Below are 25,414 nucleotides of genomic sequence, written 5' to 3'. Positions count from 1 at the left end.
CTTGCCTGCCAAGCCCGAGGACCCGGGTTCGATTCCTGGTGCCTGCACATGTAAAAAAAAAAAAAAAGAAATTTTAAATATAAAAATGAGCTTGCACAGTTTACACTTATTTAACCTAGATGGAGTTCACTTTCAGGTAAGTATGGGCAAAATTAATAGGAAATCATTGTGCATTACTATGCCAAATTAGTTGTTTGAAAAAAATGTTGCTCTAAGTGGTTAGTGATTGTCTGTTTCTTTTTGCTTTTTTTTTCTAGCTGAACCTTGCCATGAATGAACAGAAGGAGAAAATGACTGAAAAAGGCATTCTTTCATTGACAGCAAAGGAACTCCATAAGGCACAAGAAGAAGTAAGGAATTTATTTTTAAACTGAAATATAAAACTACAATGTATACCAATTTTCAAAACGTAACCTAAATTTTATGTGGGGTCCGGTATTAAACCAACTATTGCTAGCTGATAATGTTTAATAGATAAAAAATTGATCACTGGAAATCACTTCATTGACATAGAGAGTGAAAAATGATTATATGTTTGAAAATATAAACCATGTTTCAGTTTTCCGAGACAGACTTATGAATATGTTCTCTTAAGTTTTCTAAATTCATAAATTATTACATGCAATTTGAAAGTGAAAATTATAAAATGACAGGATCTTTTTTGAACTTTGGATAAATACTAACTCTTGTTTTTATTTTTTTACCTTCTAAGAATAAAATTATTGTTCTGAATTTTAAAATGTTAACAAAGTCGTCTCTTACCAAGGGAAAAACTGTAGTTTACAGTTGTCAAGCCTAGGTGAGCTAATCATAAGATTCTGTAGGTGATATTGTAATGAATAACGATTAAAGCAAGACTTCCTCTCTCTAAAGCTCATGCTGTGAAGTTGACAGCATATTCCATAAATGAAATAATAATACTAAATTGGTAGACAGAAGGGAAAATGATTTTCATGTGGTTCTTGGGCTGCAAAAGCATTTGATCTTTCTGAGGAAAGAACATGAATTTTCTAATTTCCATGTAGTAAATAAAATCTATGAGCAACTTAAGGAATAAGATAGTGTGAATATTTAAAAAAATAAACTTCTCATGTAATTCTCTTTTGACATTTTGGTAAAGAAATCTACCCAAGCTTTGAAGGTTTAATATTTTTTTCTTATTGTGATTGCAAGTCCTTTACTGACCATCTATTTTGCAGTAGATTCTCAAGTACAATGCTTTGAAATTTTGTGGGTGAATTCAAGTCTTACATTAAAAACCATATTAATATTTGGGCTTTTATTTGTCTGGTATTAAAGACTGTATTTTAAACCTTAATTAGCAATCTCAGTAGAGAATGTTTTATTTAACAGTTCGCCTTGAATAATTTGAACAAATTTGCTTAGATTTAAGGTATAGTACTTACTCATTCCACTGAATCTTAAATTAAAAGACTAACTTGTTGACTATAAATTTTAAAACTATCCTCTTCTAATCATCTAAAGCATGAGTTGGAGAGTGTTATTATATTTTCATAGTTAGTTTAAAAAGAATCTATCATATGTCTTGATATGTTAAACTTTAGGAAATGGAGATATATCCTTCTAGATTAAGTAGTATGATTAAAATTATATCTATAAAGGCATAAATATTACTAGAGATTAAATAGAAAATAATCTAAAAGAATATACAGATTATGTATTTCATCTTTGATTATTGCAATCATTTTTAATAATTAACATTTTATGAAAAATTCCAATTCCAATGGGTTTGAAAACGTGAAATGGACCAGGAAAATAGTCATTATGCTAAATATAAATTTTAATTCTACCTCATTGGCAACATTGGGAATGAAAATGATCAGTTCTGGAAAATCCAACAGTATTTTTACTTGTTTGGTATTTCTTCTCTTTCTTCTCCATTATCATCATCCTAATGTTTATTTAGCCTTGTATATTACAATGTACTTCCCACACAGTGAATCCACATGGACATCTTAAAGTATTACTAATACATGCTTATTCCAATACTGCATTTGCATTTCCCTATTTGGTCACATACTTGATTTATCAAATATTGTTCCAAATGCCTTTTGTTTGCTTCAAAACTCAAATGCATAGTAAAGGGAATATGCATTGGGTATGATGGGTGTGTGTGTGTGTGTGTGTGTGTGTGTGTGTGTGTTCTGACCTCTATAAGTGTTTCATAGACTGTGGAGATAATTTCTAAATCATTACTTTGAAAGTGATTATACTAATTTGGATGTATATGTTCCAGTGTTTTGTTTAGAAAAAGTCATTTATGCTAATTTATAGCCCTATTTCATATGCCGGCATGAAATACTGATGATGAAAAGAAATGAAAAAAAAAATTGGGAGACGGCAATTACATAAATATAATTTTTTGCTCATGGGTTAATTAATTTTTTAAAAATATTACATTTGTAGATATGTTAAAAGCTCAAATTCAACATCATAAAATCGGAGATTTAGCTCCCTTTCTGCTGCCTATTGTTTTATTTCCAATAATTCATCCACATGAAAACTGGTAATAATAATAATAATAATAATAATATATGCATCAAGAAGACCACTTTGAGGTTATATATATTAATATATATAGCTTTTTGGAAACCGTTGAATGAAAATCTAGCATGTAATTTATTATTGGCAGTTTAGAAGTATATTATTCCAGGTTTTCTGAAAAGCAGATACCAAGATAGGATTAAATGTGTAAGGGTTTTATTAGGAGAAATGCCGATGAGAGAAAAGAGGGAGAGAGCTGGGAAAGACTGGGAGAACCATCAGACTGAGATGCAGGAGTGGCCCGAAGGAGAGAGGAAAGGAAAACTGGGTGGAAGTATCCTAGTCCACTATGCAATCTAAGATGAAAGTTGGCCATCAGGGGAGCCCTGTGACTCCCAGGAATGGACCTGCCTTGGTATCCTGCTGCTCTCAGCCCTTGGTGCCAACCTACAATGGATTCCAGAGCCCAGTAGCTTGTGCCCTTGACCATTATGGTCCTGTTGTTAGAGACACATTCTTATAGCCACCTTAAAAGCTATAGTTGTCATCATCCTTGTTGCCATCAACACAGCTCTATTGCCGGTGAGTCATGAAGACATTTGAAATGTCTCCACTTTCAATCTCCTGAACTATACGAGCTGATAGGGTGTTAGGCCTACAGGAACCATGTAATTGACCATCTGGCGAGAAACAAGATGCATGTCTTTACAAAGTATTTCCTATCTTGTGAAGAAATAGATGCAGCACACTGTAGGTTTCCTGGTAATTACATTACAGATCATCTCTCCAAGCCAGTGGATACTTAACTTTGTTCACAGGCTCCATGTCTTTTCCAGACTTCTTTCATCAAGTAAGGCTTATGTTCTCTTTTTAGCCTGAAGAATACTGTACTCTTGGGCCTACAGCAAAGAAGAGATTTTAGAAAGTTTAAAATACCCATTTTCATCACCCTGGTCCCTTTTTGGTTCTTCTTAATTATGTTGTTATTAACAAGATTTCTTAGTCCTGAGTTTAAGCACCTACTTCTAAGACCATTCCATATGTTACATGCCAGATGACATTCCTAGCAGAGGTTGCTCCCCTCTGAGCTGATTTCAAGTGACAGTTCTGTGCAAAGTGCTCTCGAGTCCTCCTTGATAACACAGTTGGACCCTGGGCCACAGGGCATTCAGGCTGACAGCTGAATTCGTCACCAGGAAAACCAGGAGCTCTTCAAAGAGTTGTTAATAAGAGCCAACGTACAGTATTCAGGATGTATGGTTCCGAATGTACAACTTCAGTATATATAATTTTTAGAGTGATTATAAACAGAATAATACTTTATGCTGATAATAAATCATCCTGAGAACTTACTTCTCTGTGCTACAAAAACCTACCTGTATGTTATCGACATGTGTACATTTACATTCTTTCAGAAGTACAGTTTGTTTCCTAAACAGAATACTCAATTTTTTTTTGCTTCCTTCTTCTCATTTGTCACTTTCCCAAATTCTGTACAAGTGTCACTTCCATGCTACAATTCCATGGAGAATGAAGAGTACAATGTGTAGGCTTTTCTGCTGCACAATGTGATGGTGCATTTTTTCAACATATGCATACGTAAGCCTTCTTTTATGAATGGGACTGATAGGGTCAGATAATGTTTAAAGGGAAAGGCTTTATGTCTCTCAGGGCTCTATGTTTCCACATGGCTGCCCACACACACACAGAGATTGAATTATGAACAGACCCATTAATGCTGGGATCACAAAAGGTCAAGTTTTGTCTTCTTTTACCCCTATTCACATTGCTTTTGTAGGAGAAAAAAAGGGATTTGCAGAAAAAAAATTCATGATGAAGACTTTTAAAGAGCATTTTTTTCCCTTTTTGAAGCACCTCTTATTTGAAGAAATCATATATGTAAAATAATTCAGGCATATTGTATTACCTACCAGATTTTAGTAGATATTGCTATTTCATGTGTAGGGTTATCTTTAAGGGTGATATGTTTTTTATAATAACTGAACAAAAATACAGCATTTTGACTGAAAAAGGATCTTATAAATATGTAAATTAACATAAAGCTTCCATAAAATTGAATGGAAACATTATCAAAATCTTCAGTGGCAAGATCCTTGGCATATATCTCCCGTATTTAAGATACAAGTCAGTCTTTGCTAGGACATCTTATTTTATGCTTTTAAATTATTTTTTTAAAAAAACAGGTTATTAGTGGTGTAATTTTGCTTCATATACATTAACAGATTATCGGGGCCAACAAAAATGGCAAAAATGACAGAGAAAAATTTTAAAGCAACAAAGAATTCATGCCAGATGAAACTCTTAAGGCTTAAACCAATAGCTCCTTAGAATGCAAATGACATCATCAGTTGTATGGTTGATTGATAACTGATGTCACATGAAATTTCTTATCAGTGGAAGGCTATGAATTGTGATGGTAAAACCAATCCTGTATAAACATGCTCTCAAATCAAAGTCTGAAATTCCTGCTTTTTTTCTTTTGGTGAAAGCTTTTGGTTTTACAACACAAGGTGCAGAACATAAAATTAAAGAGAACAGCATATTGACTAGCAAACTACATGGTTATTAAACTTAGTAGATTTTAAAGGCTATCAAAAATGATAATTTCCTGACTCACATGATGCTGGGGATGGGTCTAGAGAAAGTCACTGCTTTCCAGAAACGGGTCTTCTCTTAAGGACCTTTGGGTCTTGGCTTTTAATTTTGTCAGATTGCCATTAAGAGCAAGCCATCTGTCCTATTTAGGTATTGAGTTTTGATATGATATATATTATTACTGATCATTTTGAGGAGACTACTGTTAGAGGGTAATATTATCTGATAGTGAAGATGAAGCTTAAAATATTGACTAATATTGGATCATATATCATTTCTATATTTAAAATGTTACAATTTTCTTATAAGGTTAACAGTACTATGGGAAGCACAGAAATTCATTCTAGAAAGTAAGAAAAGGAGGACCATGAGAACAATATGTCACTAGATTTAATAGTCTACAAATAATATATATTCTCTTCCTTTCCACATTTTCCTTTCATCTCTTTCTTCCCTGCTTATATTCCCCCATTCAACTTCTTTTTATTTCTTTCTTCATCCTTTTTTTGTTCAATTTTTTTCTTTAACTCATTTTTCTCTCTTTCTGTAAACATTAAGACTTCTCTTGATTTCCAAAGTTTTATTCAAGTTCCACTGGTGGACCATGAGGGGACTTCCTTAAGACTGGGTAATAGAAATGTCCATAGATTTCATTTCAACTCACAATTAAAGACTGCGTATTAGTTGCCTACTAATGAGTCATTAAAGGTTGCAAGGATATAGTCTAAAGCCTTACATTAATTAGCGTTTGGTAGACTATGCTGCATAAGTCGACAAGTCCCAGTTCTCAGAGGCTTAAAACAAATCTTGTTTATTGCCCTCCTTGTATGATGGACTCTCTATGTATCCCCCTTGGCCTGGGATCCAGGGTGGAGGAACAGCCACTACTGGGGCATTGCTGTTTCATAGCAGGGGTAAAGAGCAATGGCAAAACCATGCAACGGGACTGAAAGCTTCTGCTCAGAAGTGGTATATGTTATGTCTGCTCACATCTCATTAGCCAGATAAGGTCACATGGGAAATTCTGATGTATCTATATATCTGGGAGAGAGGCCCACCTGCTGCTCTTCTCTCAGAGATAAGTACTTGACATAAATGACAGAGAACTTTTGACCCACAAACTTGAAAAAATATTTATTATCTGCACCTTAATAGAAAAAGTTTACCAAACTTGAATTTAGAAGAAAGGATTATTTAAAGGGCATAAATTGTTGATCACATAGGGACAAATAAGAGAGCTATGGGAGACACAAAAAAAATAGGAATCATTTTAAATTAGCTTACTTATATGCCCATTAATGTTCCTAAAATTCATGGCAAAAGTTAAATTTAATTGAAGTATTTTATACATACTTCATTATATATATATAACTGAAATGTGTAGAGTACAAAAATAAATATTCAAGTTGTGTGGATAATCATACAAACTTGCTTTCATCTACTTTTTCCCCCCTGAACCCTGTGTAGAAGGGATAGAAAGCATCATCATAGATGGAGTGTGGACCAGGATAAAGACTGTGTTTTCAGCCAAGAGATGGAAAGAGGATAAATTGTCTGATACATTGGAGACTCTTGGAGAAGGGTTTCCTGTTTTTTCTGTGTCATTGAAGTGAAGTAGAGATCATATGCAGCAAATAGTGGAGAATTTCTATCTGTCTCGTGTGAAATAGGGGTAGAGATAGAAAAGAGTGTGAGAAAAGACAGCAAAAACTTGACATGTAGAGAGCACATGGATTTTAAAAAGAAAACACTAAAATAATACACTGTATATATTTGACACCTATACAGGTTAGATGCTGTGCTGTGCATTCCTTAATTTCATTTCATTCTCACAATATGGTAAAGCTGGTATTGTTCATAATATACAGATGAGGGTTTTATTTGTTCAAAGTCTCCGAGTTATTAAGTGGGGGAGCTAGAATTTTTTTTTTTTTTTTTTTTTTTTAAAGGAAAGACAGAGAGAAGGAAGGAAGGAAGGGAAACATCTTTAAACATTTTCTTGTTTTATTGTATTTTGTTTTTCCGTTTTTTGTTACATGGGCTGGGGCCGGGAATCGAACCGAGGTCCTCCGGCATAGCAGGCAAGCACTTTGCCCGCTGAGCCACCGCGGCCCGCCCGGGAGCTAGAATTTTAATCCAAGATTTCAAAGTCCATGCTCTATTCAGAATCATTCATAATTCTAAATGGGTCTAATTTAATCACCTTAAAGTTCATGAATAAAGTGAATTTCTACTATTCATCTCCTTATTCTATTTATATCGTATCAACCAGTGTTTAATAAAGAACCTAATTTATTAGTGTGTTTATATAAAACAGTGAATTAAAAATCCAGTGAATCACAAACAGCAGTAATGATTTTTAATTTGTGAACTATATGGATTGAAACATTAACTTACTGTTTCTGAGCCCTCAGCATGTCTTATCAATAATCCATAGTCAAATTCACATCTTTCTTAAATATTCTGATTAGAAATGTAGTACATGTTTCTAAGGTTTTGCCATTTTTGAAACAATCCTATATTTGTTATATATTCAAAATATTATCTAGAACAGAATATTTTAAGTTTGGATAGTTTTGGAAATTGTATTTGTAAATTTGGGAAAATGATATTTTGAAATATTTAGAAGGAAAATACTGTGATTTAATAAAAAGGTCAACTAAACGTGAATGAATGCAATAGATGCATTAAAAATTTTAAATGTAACACATGCATATGGTAAAATAAAAATATTCCCAAGAAGAAAGTACATATGGTAAAATGAAATATCGTGGATGGTATATAAATTGGATTTTTTAAGTCCCAGGAAAGGTCTTACTCTGTTAAGCAGTTTAAAAGTCCGTCACAAACTTGTTTGATGTGTATATTTCCCTAAATACTGTTTTCTTTTCATACCCGGAGATATTTTCCATTTAGCAGTTGTAAATGGAATCCCATATTACTGAAATGAAAATTTCCATATAGAAAATTTGTTGATGAAGGGATACATATCTTCTATTCTTTTTACTTGAAAATATATCTGTACTTAAATCTTGTATGGAAGTTCTTTTTTTCCCCCCTTCAAGCTAGGCATTCAAGAATCGAATAGGTGTGACATCAACAATTACTTCTTGCTAACAACTCTTGTAATTTAACCCCTTCAGGTGAGCAGGCTGATTGATGAATTGCAGACAGCTATCAAAAGCAACAGAGGTCATCTCTCTAAACTTGGCCCCCAATTACAGGCTGAGCAGGAGCAATTCTCTTCTTCTGTCTACCAACACATTAAACCCCTTCCAGCAAACACTCTTCTCCCAGGTGGCCTGCACCTCAAGGTGGGTGTCACTCTGCAACGCTCCTCAGGTTCAGCCAGAGACGTAAACATTCTGCTCCGCTCGAAGACCCTTGTGACAAGGCCACTCAGCTGGAATTTCTTTTTATATTGTCTTTCTCAGACTGGAGCTTGGCTCATCAGCTGTAATATTACCATTCAGAGACACACTTTAAAAGAAAATACGTAGAGGCTTTGCAATGAGGATTTATAACCTTTAACTAGCTTTTCAAGTTAGAAAATGATAAAGGAGAAATTTGATCATTTTGATCATGTCATGAGATCATTTGCATGCTCTTCCAAGAAACTGGTATTTTTCACAGCAGTCATGGTGTGTTTCAGTTTTTAAAAATAAATTATTTGGAGAAATGGGCAAGCTTTAATAATTGACGGACAGTGGCAATGGGATTTGGAGGTGAAAGGCCAGTTGACTGATTGATGTTCAAGCTACATTTCCAAGGAAAAAGATCTGTATTGGATAAATGTGACACATGTCTGAGTTCACTTGGGAAAATCAATACTTAAGAATATACTGGGAATAAAGGTGAATTGGTTATTTGTCAGAAAAGATGGCTAAATGTCCTGGACTGCTTTCTGCTACTGTCACCTTAGGAAGAGAAAAATAATACTTGACTAAAGTGGTTTAGACATTGACTACTTAGGAAATACATACTTCTGTTTTCATGATAGAGTATCCATGTTAAGTTCATAAAGTTATAGAGTTCCATTTTTTCATATTCTGTATTTCAAGAGACTATGATTAGTAAACTTTGAATTGCTCAAAGTATGGCCCTTCTCAAATTAAGGAACTTCTGTTACTACAACTCTTCATTTCCTTTTGATTATGTCATGAACATAAAAGGGATGTAATAACATTCAGAATAACTGCATTTTGATCAGCCTTCGTCTCTGTGATTACTCTTTCTTAACAGTCTTATTCTGCATATAGCATTATGAACATTATATTTTCTATCTATAAATTATATTTTCTATCCATATTTGTATTTTGAATTAGAAAATTACCATGCGTATGACTTTGCACATAAATTTAGACTCTCACAGTACTGGATGCTGGTAGTCTAAAATCGAGGTGTCAGCTGGGAGTGCTCTGCCCGAGCATTCTAGGGAAGCGCCCTTCCCTGCCTTTTCCAGCTTTTGGTGGCCCCAGGTGTGCCTTGGTTTATGGCTGCATCACCATCTTCACATGGTTGTGACCATCTGCCTCTATCTTCACATGGTTGTCTTCTTCCCGTATGTCTCTGTGTCCATATTTTCCTCTTCTTCTAAGACACACGTCATTAACCCATCCTAGTCCAGTATGACCTCATCTTAACTTGATTACATGTGCAATGACCCTATTTCCAAATTAGATCATATTTACAGGTCGTGGGGCTTAGGATTTCAAAATGTCATTTTTGGGGACACAATTTAACTCACAGCACTGTGTACAATTAACCTCTGGGGAAATGTAATTCCATGTTAAACAGGATAATTTGTCATAGTCTGTGCTGGTCAGCTAAAGGTTTAGGAAGGAATATTCAACTGACATCAAGATTACAGGATTCCTTTAGATCAGTAGCATTGTTTTCTTTCATATTTATAACTTTATTGCAGAGCCATCCTGCTATTTTACAGAGCACTTGCTATTGTTTAAGAGAGAAACCAGGTGAGAGAGTTTGGTTGTGTTAATGCCACTTGTCCTTAACTATCATAGGAACTGTAACCTGACCTGGAAAAAATGAAAGTATTTTTCCCTCCAAAGTTATTTGCTTATTTCTGAACAATTTTTATCGCATATTTGCCTTAGCAAGTGGGCTTGATAAAAAATATTTAATTTTTGGAGCTGAATTGTTACTCTTATATATTCCTCTTTCAATGTACTTCAAAATTCTAGCCATACCACCAAACAAAAAAGGAAATGTATATATATGTAAAAGCCATGTTGTATTTGTCTAGACTCACTGTGCTAGCCAATTTGATAGCTATTAGCCCTATGTGGCTATTTAAATTTAAATTTTTATTAACTGGAATTTAAAAATTCGGTGCCTTACACTAGCTACATTTCAAGTGCTCAGTAGCCATATATGTCTAGTGGCTTCTCTGTTGGGCAGTGCAGCATAGAGCATTTCCTTCAACATAGAAATTGTATTGGACAGTGCTGGATAGAGTGTCGTATTGAAGCTGTGATTAAAATGTTTCAAAAGAAAACCGGTTGAGGAATTGGCTTGTTTGATATGGGAGATCAGTAAGTAAAAGAACCCAGGAGGGGATCGTGCAAAAGCTTCAAGGCCAAGGAGCTTATTTGATTTGTAGATAAATAACATAGCAACTAACTCCAGGCAGAGGGGACGGTGGGAAAGAGTAACCCCTGTTCTTATTGCCAAGTACCATGGACTTACCTGGCACAGGAAATGGATCTAACCCAGGTGTCATTAGCTCCCCTCTTCAACAGAAGCTGACACTGTTTTGGCAGAGCCAAGCTTGGTAAAATTCTTGTCCCCTTTACTAGCTTGCAGAAAATTTTAGACTATTTCAGAAATATTGTGGCTTTTGCCGTTTCATTCAAGTTTTGGTAAGATCATAGGAAAGGTAACAACATTTCATTAGTTCAGTGACCAATTGATGCTGATTTGCCTGGCACTTTCCCAGATTTAGCACTGAAAGGCCTGCATCCCAGGAAACCCTCAGTCCCAGAATAACTGGGATGGTTGGTCAGCCTAATTCCATCTCCAGAGTTCCCTCTCCTCCTCCATTCAGGCATTCTCCTTTTTGATGATTTTTTCCCCATGAAGTGCTTAGTACAATTCACTTCTCCCTCTTCCTAACCTGATTTACACCTTTAGAACATCCACTTTCTTTCATGGAAAAGTTCTTCTTCCCACTTCTTAAGAAAGCTGGACATCAATCCCATCCTCTCGTGGTAGGGCAGTGGTTTTCAATCTAGCTGCATGTTAGAATCATCTGGAAACCTTTTAAAAAGACCGATGCCCAGGCCCTGCCCCACTGCCCCCACCCCAAGATATTTTTATTTAATTGATTTGATTGGTGTGCTGGAGCCAGCTTGCCCAGGCTTGTGAGCACCAATTGGTAAATTTTCAGGAGTTTTGAGAGCCATTGTCATATACAGCCATTATTAAAAATTATATTTTATAAACTTAAATTAAATAGTCATATTAAAAGCAAATGTAATAAATAAATACTCTTCACTTCCTAATTATTTTATTACATTTGACTATTACCTGTAATCTTGAGGTTATTTATGCCTATTTTGTCTCCCTGGTGAAAATAGTGTATGATAGGGTGCTACTGCCCATCTCTTCCCAAGTTCATGTTCAGAGATGAAATGTTGATAACTTGAAATTAGCCACAGTCAGAGTATTTATACCACAGAAATGGGCAAATGCTACACATGAGGACTTGGTTTATTGTTCTGTTGATTGTTTAGACCAGGGAATGGCAAAGTATAGCCCGTGGGCCAAATCTGCCTGTTTTATGCCTGTTTTACTGGAACACTGCCACATTGTTTATGCATTGTCTATGGCTGTTTCACATCATAACAGCAGAGTTCAGTACTTGAGAGAGACCATATGGCTTGAAAAGCCTAAAATATTTACTATTTGGCCCTTTACAGAAGAATTCGCCAACCTCTGACCTAGTGTTGAGTAAGCAATGGAAAATATGTTTATAATGCAGATTAAACTTAGATGTGTGTGATTTCTGTATCTGTTACATTGTGAATAGCACAAAAACACTGAAGACATATTCTTCCAATATACAGTAACTATTACCTCATTCAGCCAAAACATTGCTCATGTCATTGATTAACAAGAACAGTTCTCATATACATTTTTCTTCTGTCACTTTTGTTTTACCCATTAACATGAATGAAAACCTCAATCAACATTCATGTCAGAACTAAATTTATTTGTCAACTGCCACCATAGGTTGGTTATAAATACAAGACTTAGCAAAAAAACTTAACAAAAAGAAATTTCACAAGTCAACAACAAAAATACAAACAACCAATTTAAAAATGAGTGAAAGACTTGAATAGATATTTCTCCAAAGAAGATATACAAATGACCAACAGCACATGAAAAGATGCCCACATCATTAGCCATTAGGGAAATGCAAATCAAAACCACAATGAGCTACCTTTTCATACCCGCTAGAATGGCTACTAATAATAAAAGAGAAAATCACAGATACTAGAAAGGATGTGGAGAAATAGTTGTTGGGAATGTATAATGGTAAAGTGCTGGTGGAAAAGAGTTTGGTAGTTCCTCAGAAAGTTAAGTATAGAATTACCATTTGACCTGAGAATCCCACTTCTATGTATATACCCAGAAGAAGTGAAAACAGGGACTCAGATATTTGCCCATTGTTGTTCATAGCAGTATTATTCACAATTGCGAAAAGATAGAAGAAATCTCAAGTGTCCATCAACACATGACTAGACAAACAAAATGCAATGGAGTATTATTCAGCTGTAAAAAGGAAGGACGTTCTGATACGTGAATGAAGACATCATGTTGAGTGAAATAACCGAGACACAAAAGGACAAATATTGTATGATCTCATTGATAGGAAACAATTAGAATAAGCAAATTCATAGGCACAAACTAAAATACGGGTTATTAGCACCAGGGTGGACATAGGGAATGTAGAGTCAGTGCTTAATTGATACTGAGTTTTTGTTTGGGGTGATAGAAAAGTTTGGTAATGGATGGTGGTGATGGTAGCACAACATTGTGAATGTAATTAACACCACTAAATAATATATTTGAATGTGGTTAAATGGGAAAATTTTAGGTTGCATTTATGGTACTAAAATAATCATTAAAAAAATAGGACTGTACAACACAAACTGTGACCCCTAATGTCAACTATGATCTATAGTTAGTAGTAAAATTGTAATAATATTGTTGCATCAATTGTGACAACTACACTAATAAGAGGTGCTAATAATAGGGAAAACTGTGTGTGTGAGGGGGTTATGTAGGAACTCTATACTTTCTGCATGCTTTTTCTGTGTATATACAACCTCTGTAATAAAAAGTTTAAAAATAATCATTCAAAGCCTTCTGTATCAATTGCCTATGTGAAATTTAAATAGTGAGTATTGTATATCTTATTATTATTTGCAAGTTATATCCTATATATTCTTTAAATAAGTAGAATTTATGATCATGTCTCCTTCCCCAACAGCTTCTTAAACATTTACCAGCACATCTTGAGGTATGGTCCAGGTATCAGTTTGATTTTCTTTTTTAAGCTCCCAGGTAATTCTATTGAGGGTTGGGAACCACAGCTGGATTATCAAAACAATTTTTTAAATATAGCCACTATAGACAAAGAAATTCTCATTTCAAGTCTCATTTCAAGTCAAATTCTCATTTGTGTTTTTACACCAGTAAAGTGGGTGATGCTAGCAGCAAAATCACTTATTCCACAATTATAGAAGGGAAGAATTTTCTTCTTTGAATAGTATCTATAAAATGAGCAATTTCACATTATTTTGTTTAGTATTTTACCTTTTCCTCTTCAAGATTTATTTTCATAGGGAAAATTAGAGAGCAAAGAAATAAAAAGACTTCTGTGGTTGGAATGGCCAGTCTTGAGCATATAATATTGAGATAATAAGTGAAGTCAGCCAGGCCCCAGGTGCCTGGACTCACAGCTAGTTTAAATTTGCTGCTAACTAGGTAACTGCCTCTATATATCACTCTGAATAGGCTGCAGTCTGGAGGCCAATTTAAAATGAGTACTAACTTCAAATGTTTGGTGCAGTAGAATCTGAAGGTAAATTAGGCAAGAACTTTAAACAAGTTAAGGGCAATGCAAATAAATGTGTTTATGAGATACAGGAATATCTATATGTCTGAATTTTCATTTCTTAAAATTTTACTGCTAATAGTTTTCTTCTTTATTGGAAACTTATACAACAGTCAATAATATGTTTCGTTATGATAAAAGAAAGTTTTCTGGCTATGACTACCTTTTCACATCAGAAAAATTGATAAATGAAAGGAGCCTTAATCACTGGTCCACACTCCTAGTTGTTCAGCATCACCCTCTAGTGGTGACCATCCTGAATTGTAGTAATAGGCCCCAGGAACATAAAAAGGTCCTTGGCATTTTCAGGAGATCCCTTCCACCAATTTTGCTTAGAGGAGAATCCTCCAAGAACTGCTTTCATTTCAAAGCCCCACCCTTTCTTTCCCTTAGAATTGGGCCAGATGTAAGGTACAGAGAGTTTTCACTTTATCTCTCTCCAGCCTCCTCTTTTTTTCTATCAGCCCTGCTGATAATCCCAGTTTACATGGAAACTCTCTGATCACGTGCAATGTAAACTTTCTCAAGCCATCTCAAATTAAAAGGGGATTAATGGAACATATGAAGGAATCTTACAGAAATGAAAGCCAGGAAATATAGCAGGGTTTCCCATGAAAGTCACCCCTTTTTCCTCTCTCTGACTCTTTAAATCCAGTAATCTCTCATCTCTGTCTCTCTGTGAGAGACAAACATTTCTTGTTTCCTTCTGCAAGCTGGCTTTCTCTTTTTACTCCTTTATATATGTATATGTGGAAAAAGATTATGGCCTGCAGTCCTCACCTTTATGTTTAAATGGTCATCATTATCCGAATACAATCTTGATGTCATCTGGTTCAAATTATTTAAAGAGAGAATCTGTTTTGATTGGCCCAGACTTGAATAAGGTGCCCAACACAATTCGACTAGCTGGGACCAGTAGATGGGGAGAGACTGAGTCACATGCTACCTTTCCAGTGATTGGGCTGGAGAGGGAAGCTGGTCATGCAAGGCAAATTAACTGACATGTACCATTGCCTCATATAAAATTAAATGAAATGGAGTAAATTACTTTACATTGCCCATGGTAATGATGTCTGTTCTCAGCTTCCCTCCCCCAGCATGTCTGGCCTGATAGTAAAGAAACTGAGATCTGTAACTTTCAAACTAGGCCTGTCTGAAATAGCCAGGCAGTAGAGACAAAACTGGTTTTCAGTATATACCCTAAATATTCAGAGTTGCAAATTTTTAGAATTGGGGAGTGTTCTTCATTCCCTTGCTAATTAGAACTTGCTAATTATAACAAAGAGATATTGAGCAAAAGTTACAGTGCACTCATTCCCTTATTAGTTGATAGCAGTTGTCTGACCACCCCTGGGCTGTGGACAAGCTGCTCTGCACTCAGACACTGTCTCTAACTCAGCTTCCTGTAACTTGGTGTCCACAATGGCCTTGTCTTTTCTGGTTATGAACATTTGTTTCTCATTTTATGGAAAGTACTATGTGGAGTATTAGATGACATACTCAATACACAAATACATTTTTCATTTTTAATCATTAAAAAAACCTTTCCTTTTTATTCATTATGATCTTGGAGAAAATGTCTGATAGAATAATGAATGGGATGATCATCTTTCTGATATTCTTGATTTGATTATTTATATCAATCTGTTAAATATATATATAAGCCTACTGCTCTAAAATTCAAAAAACCAAAATAATCAATTGTAGCCATCATCATCTACTTGAACAGTGGTTCTCAAGTAGAGCCTGGAGGCAGGGTGCGGTGGTTTGGAACTGTACATACCCCAGAAAATCATGTTCTTCAAGCTAATCCAGTCCTGAATAGGCTGTTTTGATGAGGTTACTTCAGTTAAGGTGTGAAGTACCTCATTCAGAATGGGTCTTAATCCTCTTACTGAAGTCTTCTATAAGAGGAAAGCATGCTGAGAGAGAAAGAAAAAGCCATGGAAGCAAGAAGCTGAAAGTAATGAAACCTGGAAGAGAAGGGAGAGACCAGCAGATGCCACCATGTGCTTTGCCACGTGGCAGAGAAGCCAAGGATCGCTGGCAGCCAGTCTTCAGGAAGATAGCATTGCCTTGATGATGCCTTGATTTAGACATTCACACAGCCTCAAATGTCAACTAATAAATTCCCATTGTTTAAAGCCACACCATTTCATGGTATCTGCTTTGAGCAGCCTAGGAAACTGAAACGGTTTTATATTTGCAATAGTGGGTGCCGCTATTGCAAATATAAAAATGCAGAAACGGTCCGGATTGGGTTATGGGTAGAGGCTGGAAGAATTGTATGGTGCTTGATAGAAAAGGCCTAGATTGCTTTCACAAGACTGTTCATAGAAATATGGGTGCTATAGATATACTTCTGATGAAGTCTCAGACAAAAATGATGACTCTAATTGGAAACTGGAAGAAAGGTGATCTTTGATTTAAAGTGGCAAAGACATTAGCAAAATTGAGTCCTGATGTTGGATGGAATGGAGAATTTAAGGGTGACAAAGGTGAATATTTAGCTGAAGAGATTTTGAAGTTAAATATGAAAAGTTCTTTTGCCTGAGGGCTTGGGCCCTTATGTACTACATGCAAAACTGGCAACCTTTTTGTGAGATCTGTATGAATGGAACCACTGTCAGCCTAGACTAACAGGGGCAGGAAAGGGACAGATTGAGGGAAGCATCACTTCAAGGGCAGGACAGTGGAAGCTAAGGTCTGAACCAATGACATCATCTTGGGCCAAGAGAGGAAGCCCACCCTGTGTGTGGAAAGGGTGAGTATGCCCTGGCACTTGGAGAGAACAAGCTTTCTGCCCTGTTATTCAGAAAGAGTGCTGTTACCAAGCCTTCAGAGAGGGTGGGGCATTTCCCCCAGGAACTGGGGAAGTCTGGCCACCCCTGCCTTGTTTTGAGAGTTTTGAGCCAGTGCCCCAGAGCTTGTAGACAGTCTGGCCACCACCCCAGTGTTCTCAGCAGGTGGAGCCTTCACCCCAGTGTTTCAGGACAAGCATGGCCACTGCACAAGCAATTGGAAAGGGTGAGACTGCCACTCCATCAGGCCCAGGGGACAAAACATCCTTTCACAGATGACTCTCAGGCTTTGAAAGCAATGGAGTGTGCCCTTTAGGGTTTGGAACTGTTAGAGACCCATGACCCCTGTTTTCCTTCCAATTTCTCCCTGTGGGAATGGGAGTGTTTATTCTATGCCTTTCTCTCCTTTGTTTATTGGAAAAATAACTTCTTCTCTAGGTTTCATAGGTTCACAGCTGGAGGGGAATTGTACCCCAGGACAGACCATACCTATAACCAATTTTGATGAGACTTTGTACTTAGTATTGTTACTGAAATGACTTAAGGCTTTTGGGAAACTGTGGTGGAATGACTGTATTTTTCATATAGAAAGAACATGTCTCTTTGAGGTCCAGAGAATACAGTATGATGATTTGGAATTTCATGTACTTCAGAAAATCATGTTCTTAAAGCCAGTCCATTCCTGTGGCTATGAACCTATCATAAATAAGATTTTTTTTATGAGACTGCTTCAGTTAAGATGTGACTCACCTCCTTCAGGATGGGTCTTACTCCTCTTACTGGAGTCCTTCATAAAAGGAAAGCATAGAGAGAGAGAGAAAGAGAAATCCACAGAAGCAAGAAGCTGAAAGCAATGAAACCTGGAAGAGAAGGGAGAGACCAGGAGACACCACCATGTGCCTTGCCATGTGGCAGAGAAGCCAAGAATTGCCAGCAGCCAGTCTTCAGGAAGAAAGCCTAAATGATGCCTTGATTTGGGCATTCTCACAGCCTTAAACTGTAAGCTAATAAATTTCCATTGTTTAAAGCCAACCCATTTCATCTGTTTTGACCAGCCTAGGAAACTAAAACATAAGGTGTGGTTCAAAATCCCCTGGAGTGCTTTCTCGTATTGTATTTGTTGCCTTTACCTCTCTGCTGAGCTTCTCATCCTCATTAGATCATTTGCTGACAGTTAAAAAATATCAACTTTTGGTTAGGTCATTTGCTTTACTCCTGTCTTAATCTTAGGAGATGACCTCTTAAAAGGACACCCTCTTTCTGTGCTTCATATTGCCTCAGTCCATTTTTGCAATTACATGGCATAATACAGTGCCGGGTTTAAATGGAAAAAACAAGATAAAAGACTGAGAACAGCTTCAATGTAGATGATCATTCTTAAAGTGGGAAAGCTCTTCATTTAAAAACAAAAATTGAAAAAAATAACAATATTAGAGGAATTTTAGGAAAAAGCTGTATGACCCATAATCACATTCCTGCATCACTCTTTTCACCCTTGCACATTCCACCTGCCTTCACATGCCTTATGTAGTCACAACCACAGTGTGCATGTTTTTTTGTTTATTTGTGTTTTGTTTATCTGGTACCTTCTCTTGCCCTTACATCATATCACCTTTTTTAGGGTGATGAGATTATCTATGTTTGTATCTATCATCTATCTATCATTTTTACCATGAATGGTCACACTCAACGTGTTCTATATTTTATGGAGCCCTTCAGCCGACAAGTTTTTGGAGCAATTTCTGACTATTTGAAACCTTCCTTAACCCATATTCCCTGCCCCTGCCACCACCCCCAGCCACTCTGAGAACATCTGCTAAAAGCCATGGCTCAGTGACTCCTGCCTTCAAGTCCCCTTCTTCCCCTGCAACCCCTCCTCCTCTTCATCCCCTCCTCCTCTTCATCCCCATGGAGATCCTGTCAGAAATGTTCGCGTTTCCCTGGGAGAGCAGGAAGATGCCTGAAAGAAAGGACTGATACCAAAGGATATTAGCAAATCTGTAGGGGCTGGTGGGTGGAAAAACTAGTAGGAAGGTAGGTGATTGTGACAGAGAATTGATGAGCAAGTGTGTAATGTGTCAATAGGTGGGAGAAAGCGTGGGGAAACGGAGCAGAAGACGGGGACACGGACGTTCTTTCACTGGCATTAGTGACAAGTGGTCAATGGAGCTCTGGGGGCTGTCTTGCTCTTGCTGGGAGCAGAGGCAGATCCAGACTCTGTGCCGCCTGGGGCTTGTGCTGGGTGGGGTGGGGACAGGCTCTATAAAATTAGGTCTGAAAGTGAATGTTTATGGAGAAGGAGAAAGTAAATCACAACAAATTAAGTGAGGTGTAGATCCAGGTTCCTTCTTCTGAGAACTTTTTAGGTAGCTTATCAGAAATGCTTACAGAGAAATACTTCCTGAGTGCTATCTGGCTTCCTCTCCTCATCTAGAACATCCCAGATCCCAGGCTTCCAGGGGCAGGAGTAAGTAAAGAACCTGAAGCTTCATTAACTTCATACAAATACGCTCTGGCTTTGAGCAAGGGAGATATGGTGGAATTCAGTAATCTGGATTAAAAAAAGATTCAGAAGGCTGTGATTTGGAGATTTGTTTTAGTCTTTCTATGTTGATACTATTGATTATGGTATTCTCTTATAGAATAGAGAAATATAAGCTTTATTAAAGGGATAATTCAGTGTTTTTTAATACTTCGTTAAAATAAAGTACGCCTTTGTCTAGCAACCAGTTCGACCTCTGGGTGCTATGCCTCTAACAGTTTTTTTATCATTAATGACAGCCTGAAAGGAGAATTTTCAATTGAGTAAATCCATTATCAAATACATATCATGCAAAAGGCTTTGTGCTAGGTCTTGTATGAAGATGCAGAGAAGCCTGGGGCATCCTCTTGACCCAAGCCCATGATTATTTCCATCAAATTAGAACAAGACACTTTTTGTTGACAATAAAACTAATGTGAAGGTCTCTCAGCTTTTCACTACAATTTTAGCATTTTAATTTACAGGTGTACTGTATATGTGGGTGTATTTGTTGATAAACGATGCTAATTTTTACCCATAAAAAGCCTTCTGCCCTTTCCTATGCTTAGAAGACTTGAATTTGCTCTGCCAATGGCACAAGAGCATCACAAAACCATTTAAGATTTGCCTTCTGCTTTGTGGTCATTGAAACTACTTTTAAAATTCTCTAACCACCCGTTTGTATTAATAGGGAGTTTATTTAAATATTTAGGAAACTGCCACTATTAAATGAATAGAAGGAGATAACTGAGGGCAGTTATGCATAAAAATTGAGGCAAGAATATTTTTGGATGGTCTCTCCACTGTTTTGTATGCATACTATGTCCTTATTGCCATATACATTCTTTGATCCTTGCCTCTCCCATTTATCCTCTTTTCCCAGATAATATTTACTTGTGAGCTGCTGTGTTATTTCAAGTTAAATTATCTGAGTCAACAGTGGGAAAACAAATTTAGGATATGCCCTACTAAAAAGTAGTAAAACATACCAACTTAACATTCATTTTTAAAGGAATTGGGACTACAGCAGCAAAGTTGGAATATTCGAGGTATTTTCGTGATTTCAAGAACATTCATTAAACATTGGGCAAACTATGATGGAGATACTCAATTTTCAGACCTAGATTTTACCAAAGTAGGCAAGTGTTGAACCACCCAATTTAAAGCTAAAGAAATTGAGACTTTGTCAATGCCTCCCAACATCTCCTGGGATAGCAAATTAACAGCAGGCCCTGAATTCTCTCACCTATTCTTCTTTGCAGTGATCTTTCTGATCCTGCCTTATTTATTTTGTGGGCTGTAAAAAAAAAATCCAGTGTATTCATCCTAACCTATTTCCTGACAGGCATCTGCAGCAAGATGTAAATTTCTGTGCAGGAAAATCCAATCTTCCTTGCTAGACCTGTGGAAGGGAAAAACTGTATCAAAACCAGGGAAGGGCAATTGGTCTGGGCATTAGCTCCCATGCAGTGCCTGTTGTGATGAGACAGGCTTTCTCTGTGCATTCCTGACATCCTCGAAGGTGCCCAGAGAATTGCCAGGTGGGCAGTCAGCAGGGAAAGTCCACGGGCCAGAGCTTTGTGACTGTCCCAGCAGCTACTCGGACTAAATGCAGCCACTGAACCTTACTGTTGAAGGCACACTCCCCCTCACAGGGAGATTGTCCTTCTCCATAGCAGTTAATTTGTTTTTACCTCTCAATTAGCTTTTTCACAGTGTCTGATATGCTCAAGTTGCTGAGATTCCCTTCGTACATATGTTCCCGTCCCCTGGATAACACACTGACATCTATGTTAGCCTGGGCCAACATGAATATATTAAAACATAAATTCATCATTTGAGCATAAACAAATGCAGATTTCCTAGGAAGTGCAAATGAAATGATACATTTATATCTACTTAAGAATCTATATACAGTTTCAATAAGTTTATTTTTTTTAAAAAATGGACTATTTCCTGAAAGTAAAAATGTATTGCTACAGATAATAAGCTTTTGTATAGGTTTACTTACTCAGAGTACGCATTCATATTAGGGGGGAAATTCTTTTTGAATGAATATTTGATATAAACAAAAGAAACTCAATAACATTAAGAATTTATACTCTATGCACAAGTAAGAATATGATCGTTGAGGCTAGGAACTTGGGGAAATATCATGATTGGGTTTATATTTAATGCTATAATGTTCATCTTCTCAAGGAAAAAAGAATATGGATGAATGTAACTTGTTTTTCTCATCAAAAAAGCCTTCACTTTTTATGAGAGGAAATATGTGGAGCGCAGGAGCCTCCAAAAGCCTTTATAAGCTCTGATATACATTGCATGATATTATATTCAGCTACCAACAGGGCCCACATACCTGATATTTTAATCCCAATTAATATAATTTTAGCTTCTAAAATAATTTAGACAGAATGAAATCCTTGTCCCATTTCTGTTTGAAATATTCTCATTTATAAAGGGCTTAGTGAAATTACTTGATACAGTACATGACAGACAAGCAAATTTACCTTGCTACTGTCTTCTAGATAATTTTGAACATTTTCGGAGAATGAATTTAGTGAGAACTGTAATGATTTACAAAGAGACTATTTCTGCAAAATCATGCACTTTGATTTGGAAATTTTGTCAAGAGACAGAAAAATTGGGGAGAGTGCTTTGTTTATCTTTAAATACTGGAACAAAATGATGACATATGACTAAATGCTTAAAGAGAAAAAATGCAGCCCTACTCCCAGAGAAATTAGGAAGCCCATGAACTTCATCTTCTGGGTCTCTTCACCCTCGGCTCCTTTTGGTGAGAGCCCTTTTCTCGAGGTGCTGCCTTCCCCTGCGCTCCCTGAATCCCTAACACAGGTTCATGGGTTCCCCAGGATCCCACAACCATCCTTTCTCAAAACCTGCTCTTAGGAAAAAGACATGCCATGCTTTCCTTCAAGTTCAGACTTCGTTTTTCCAAAATGTTTTTCTTAGATCGGAATACTTTCTTAGAATCTACTATGTAAAATAGATAAAAGTAGGACCAATCCTGTTTGAAATCAGGATGGGGATATCCCTACATTCCCACTCATCAGGGTTGATTTTCCACTGGGGGCTACTTTCCCAACCCATTCCGTGAAGGGATTACAGGGAGTGTGCATTGAAAATCACAGCCTGAAAGGATCAATAGCCAATAAGGCTGAATTTCATTTCCTCTCACAGAGCTATGGAATTTTATTTACGACAGAGGAGTGAATCTCTAACTGGAATTTCAGTTACTTGCAAATTATGGAAAGATATTTGGGAATTCGAGTCTGTCCCTTCATCCCTAAAATCCTACCCTACAGGCAGCTGGCTCCTTTATGTATTTCTAAATGATGGGCTCTGCTGTAATTTACAGGAAATTTTTAAATGTCCCTTTTAAAATAAATTATTTTTTCAGTAAACCTTTTGTAGCTTTAAAAAATGTTATTTGCCTTTTGGTCCAGCTACCATTTAGATTGATGAAGTTTACCAGTTAGATTACTTATTTTCATTTAAATTCATTTTCATTCCCTGGGACAAAATATGTCTCTTTACCTGTTAAATACTGTTTTAAAATATATCTGTTAGGCATTAAAATGCTTTTTGTTATATGTAGTGCAAACATTAATTCATTAAGTTTTCATTATTTGAATGAGATAATTTTAATATTTGCTTTGGGATTATCATCATAACCGAATATTAAGGTTAGACATGTTTATTGTTTGATTTATAATATAGTATACCTTTGAGAAATAAAGAAAATGTAGATATTCTAAAAGCTACCTTGCAAGTCTATAAAAACAGAAAAAGTAACAATACATTTATTTGATTTAATATACACATAATGTTAATTTCAGTGAGAGTTCATTTTCTATCTCCAAAGGTGACTTTGAATTCTGATTGTATAAAGATTTTATCGTGGCTAATTAGCTTCTCATATAAGAAAACAATTTCATGTCAATTTTTGTGTTCTTTGATTTTGGTAAAAACTTCAACTATAAATACTTTTCTATGCCTTTAAAAATTTTCAAATTAAGTTTCATAGTGTTAGAGTCCCATACTAGATATGAGAGTAAATCTTTGATATCTGTGATTAAAAACTACATAGGATTTGAGGTCTGAAGATTTCCCTGCCCCTTATGAGTAGATCTGCCTTGGGCAAGTCACTTAACCTTTCTGAGCCTCATCTGTAACATCCAGTTACTTTGAGTACTGAATGAGTTAATGTGTGCGACTGGTAATTAGGTTCAGGTGTCACCTTGGCCAGATGATGTTGCCCTGTTACTGTGGGCTTAAATATGAAATTCATCTATGGGTGATTACATTTGCCGTCAGCTAACATTTGTGGTCAGCTAAGGGGAGTGCCTTCCACTGTGAGTGAGGGTTAATTTTATTAGCTGGAGGCTTAAAAGAGAGAGGTCAGAAGAGAGCTCAGCAGTTTAGCACACTGCACTCGGCACACCTCAGCTCAACACACCTCAGCTCAGCGCTCACAGCTCAGCCTAGATGTTTGGAGATGCACAAAGGAATCGCCCAGGGAAAGCCATTGGAACCCAGAAGCCAGGGAGAAGGCCAGCAGATATCACCCTGTCCTTCCATGTAACAGACAACCTCAGATGAAAGCTAGCCGCCTTTCCTCTGAAGAACTATAAATTTTTACTAAATAAATCCCCCTATTAAAAGCCAATCCATCTCTGGTGTGTTGCATTCTGGTGGCTTTAGCAAAACAGTGGCAGTGACTGGTACACTCTGAGTCACCAGGCACGCGCAGAGTGGGGCCTGTGCCACACTGCTTGTACTCCCCATCAGGACTAAGGTACCCATCTCCCAGCTGCCACAGCAGAAGCCCTCTGGACAACTGTCTTCTTTACCACACTGGGAGCAGCCTGCATCCAACGTTTGGTTGGTGTGGGGCTAAAAAGGCACAGCTCCTTTGTCTCAATTCTGGACAGCTCCAAAGAGCCATCCCAGCCCCACAACCCCCCAGGAAATCAGCTGGGGTCTCTGGAACAACTACACCGTAGGTCACCTTCTCCCTCTGCCCACTCTCTCCCTCGCCGGTGCTGCTCCTGAAAACACTCCCAGTAAACTTCCTGTGGGCAAATCTTGGTCTCCGAGTCTGCTTTGTGGGGCCCCAATCCAAGACAGCATGCGAATGAATCTCATTCCAACATATTTAACCATATTCACCTGGAATATGCCAGCTAACTTCTGCGGCTATTTTTTATTTGTTTTCTTCCCTGAGGCCTCTCCTCTACTAGTAAATCCTGTTACTGTACTGCCTCCCAACTTTTGGCAACACACTGTGGTGTCATTTTTCTATTATTGCCTCTTGACAGCATCGCATCCTGAGGCCTTTTGAAGCTTAGGTGTTTGGCCTTCTGTTCACGCACAGAAGAGCTGCCTGGGCGGTCTGCCCAGCGGTTATGAGGAGTTTGGGAATCCGCTGTTCCCCACAGCTAGTTCTTAACTAGACTTACAGCATTAGAGGCCAAATAATGGCACTGGGACTGAGGTCTTACACGAGTCCTTAAGTAGATGTCACAGGTGATGCCCGGCAAACCCACCGCAGAACCTCACGGGATTGTGACGCCCATTCCTCTCCCGTTTGGTTTACGTTTTGGCCACCATCTCTGTTGCATCTTCACAGTAAATAAGATTCTGTTAATACCGTGTTGATATATATATTTTGATATATATATTTTGCCTTCACAAAGACTGCACATGAACAATTATATTTAGGTTAATTTATTTATCCATAAATGCAGAAATCATGTTGCAGAAATATTAGCTTAGCTACAGGTTTTATTTTCCAGCCCTGCT

General features: G+C 37.0%; 1 protein-coding gene across 1 annotated transcript in view; it reads left to right on the top strand.

Moving 5' to 3' along the window:
• The window catches only part of DCDC1 (doublecortin domain containing 1), a 544,066-nt gene that overhangs the window by 293,770 nt on the left and 224,882 nt on the right, over positions 1-25,414 (top strand). The window contains 2 exon segments of the mRNA XM_077114307.1: positions 258-350; positions 8,265-8,435. Of these exon segments, the coding sequence (XP_076970422.1) occupies positions 258-350; positions 8,265-8,435 (264 nt within the window).

This window comes from Tamandua tetradactyla, chromosome 8 (assembly GCF_023851605.1).
Source record: "Tamandua tetradactyla isolate mTamTet1 chromosome 8, mTamTet1.pri, whole genome shotgun sequence".
Lineage (NCBI taxonomy): Eukaryota > Metazoa > Chordata > Mammalia > Pilosa > Myrmecophagidae > Tamandua > Tamandua tetradactyla.
The sequence above is the reverse complement of the archived record's forward strand: the minus strand, read 5'-3'. Positions and strand labels throughout refer to the sequence as shown.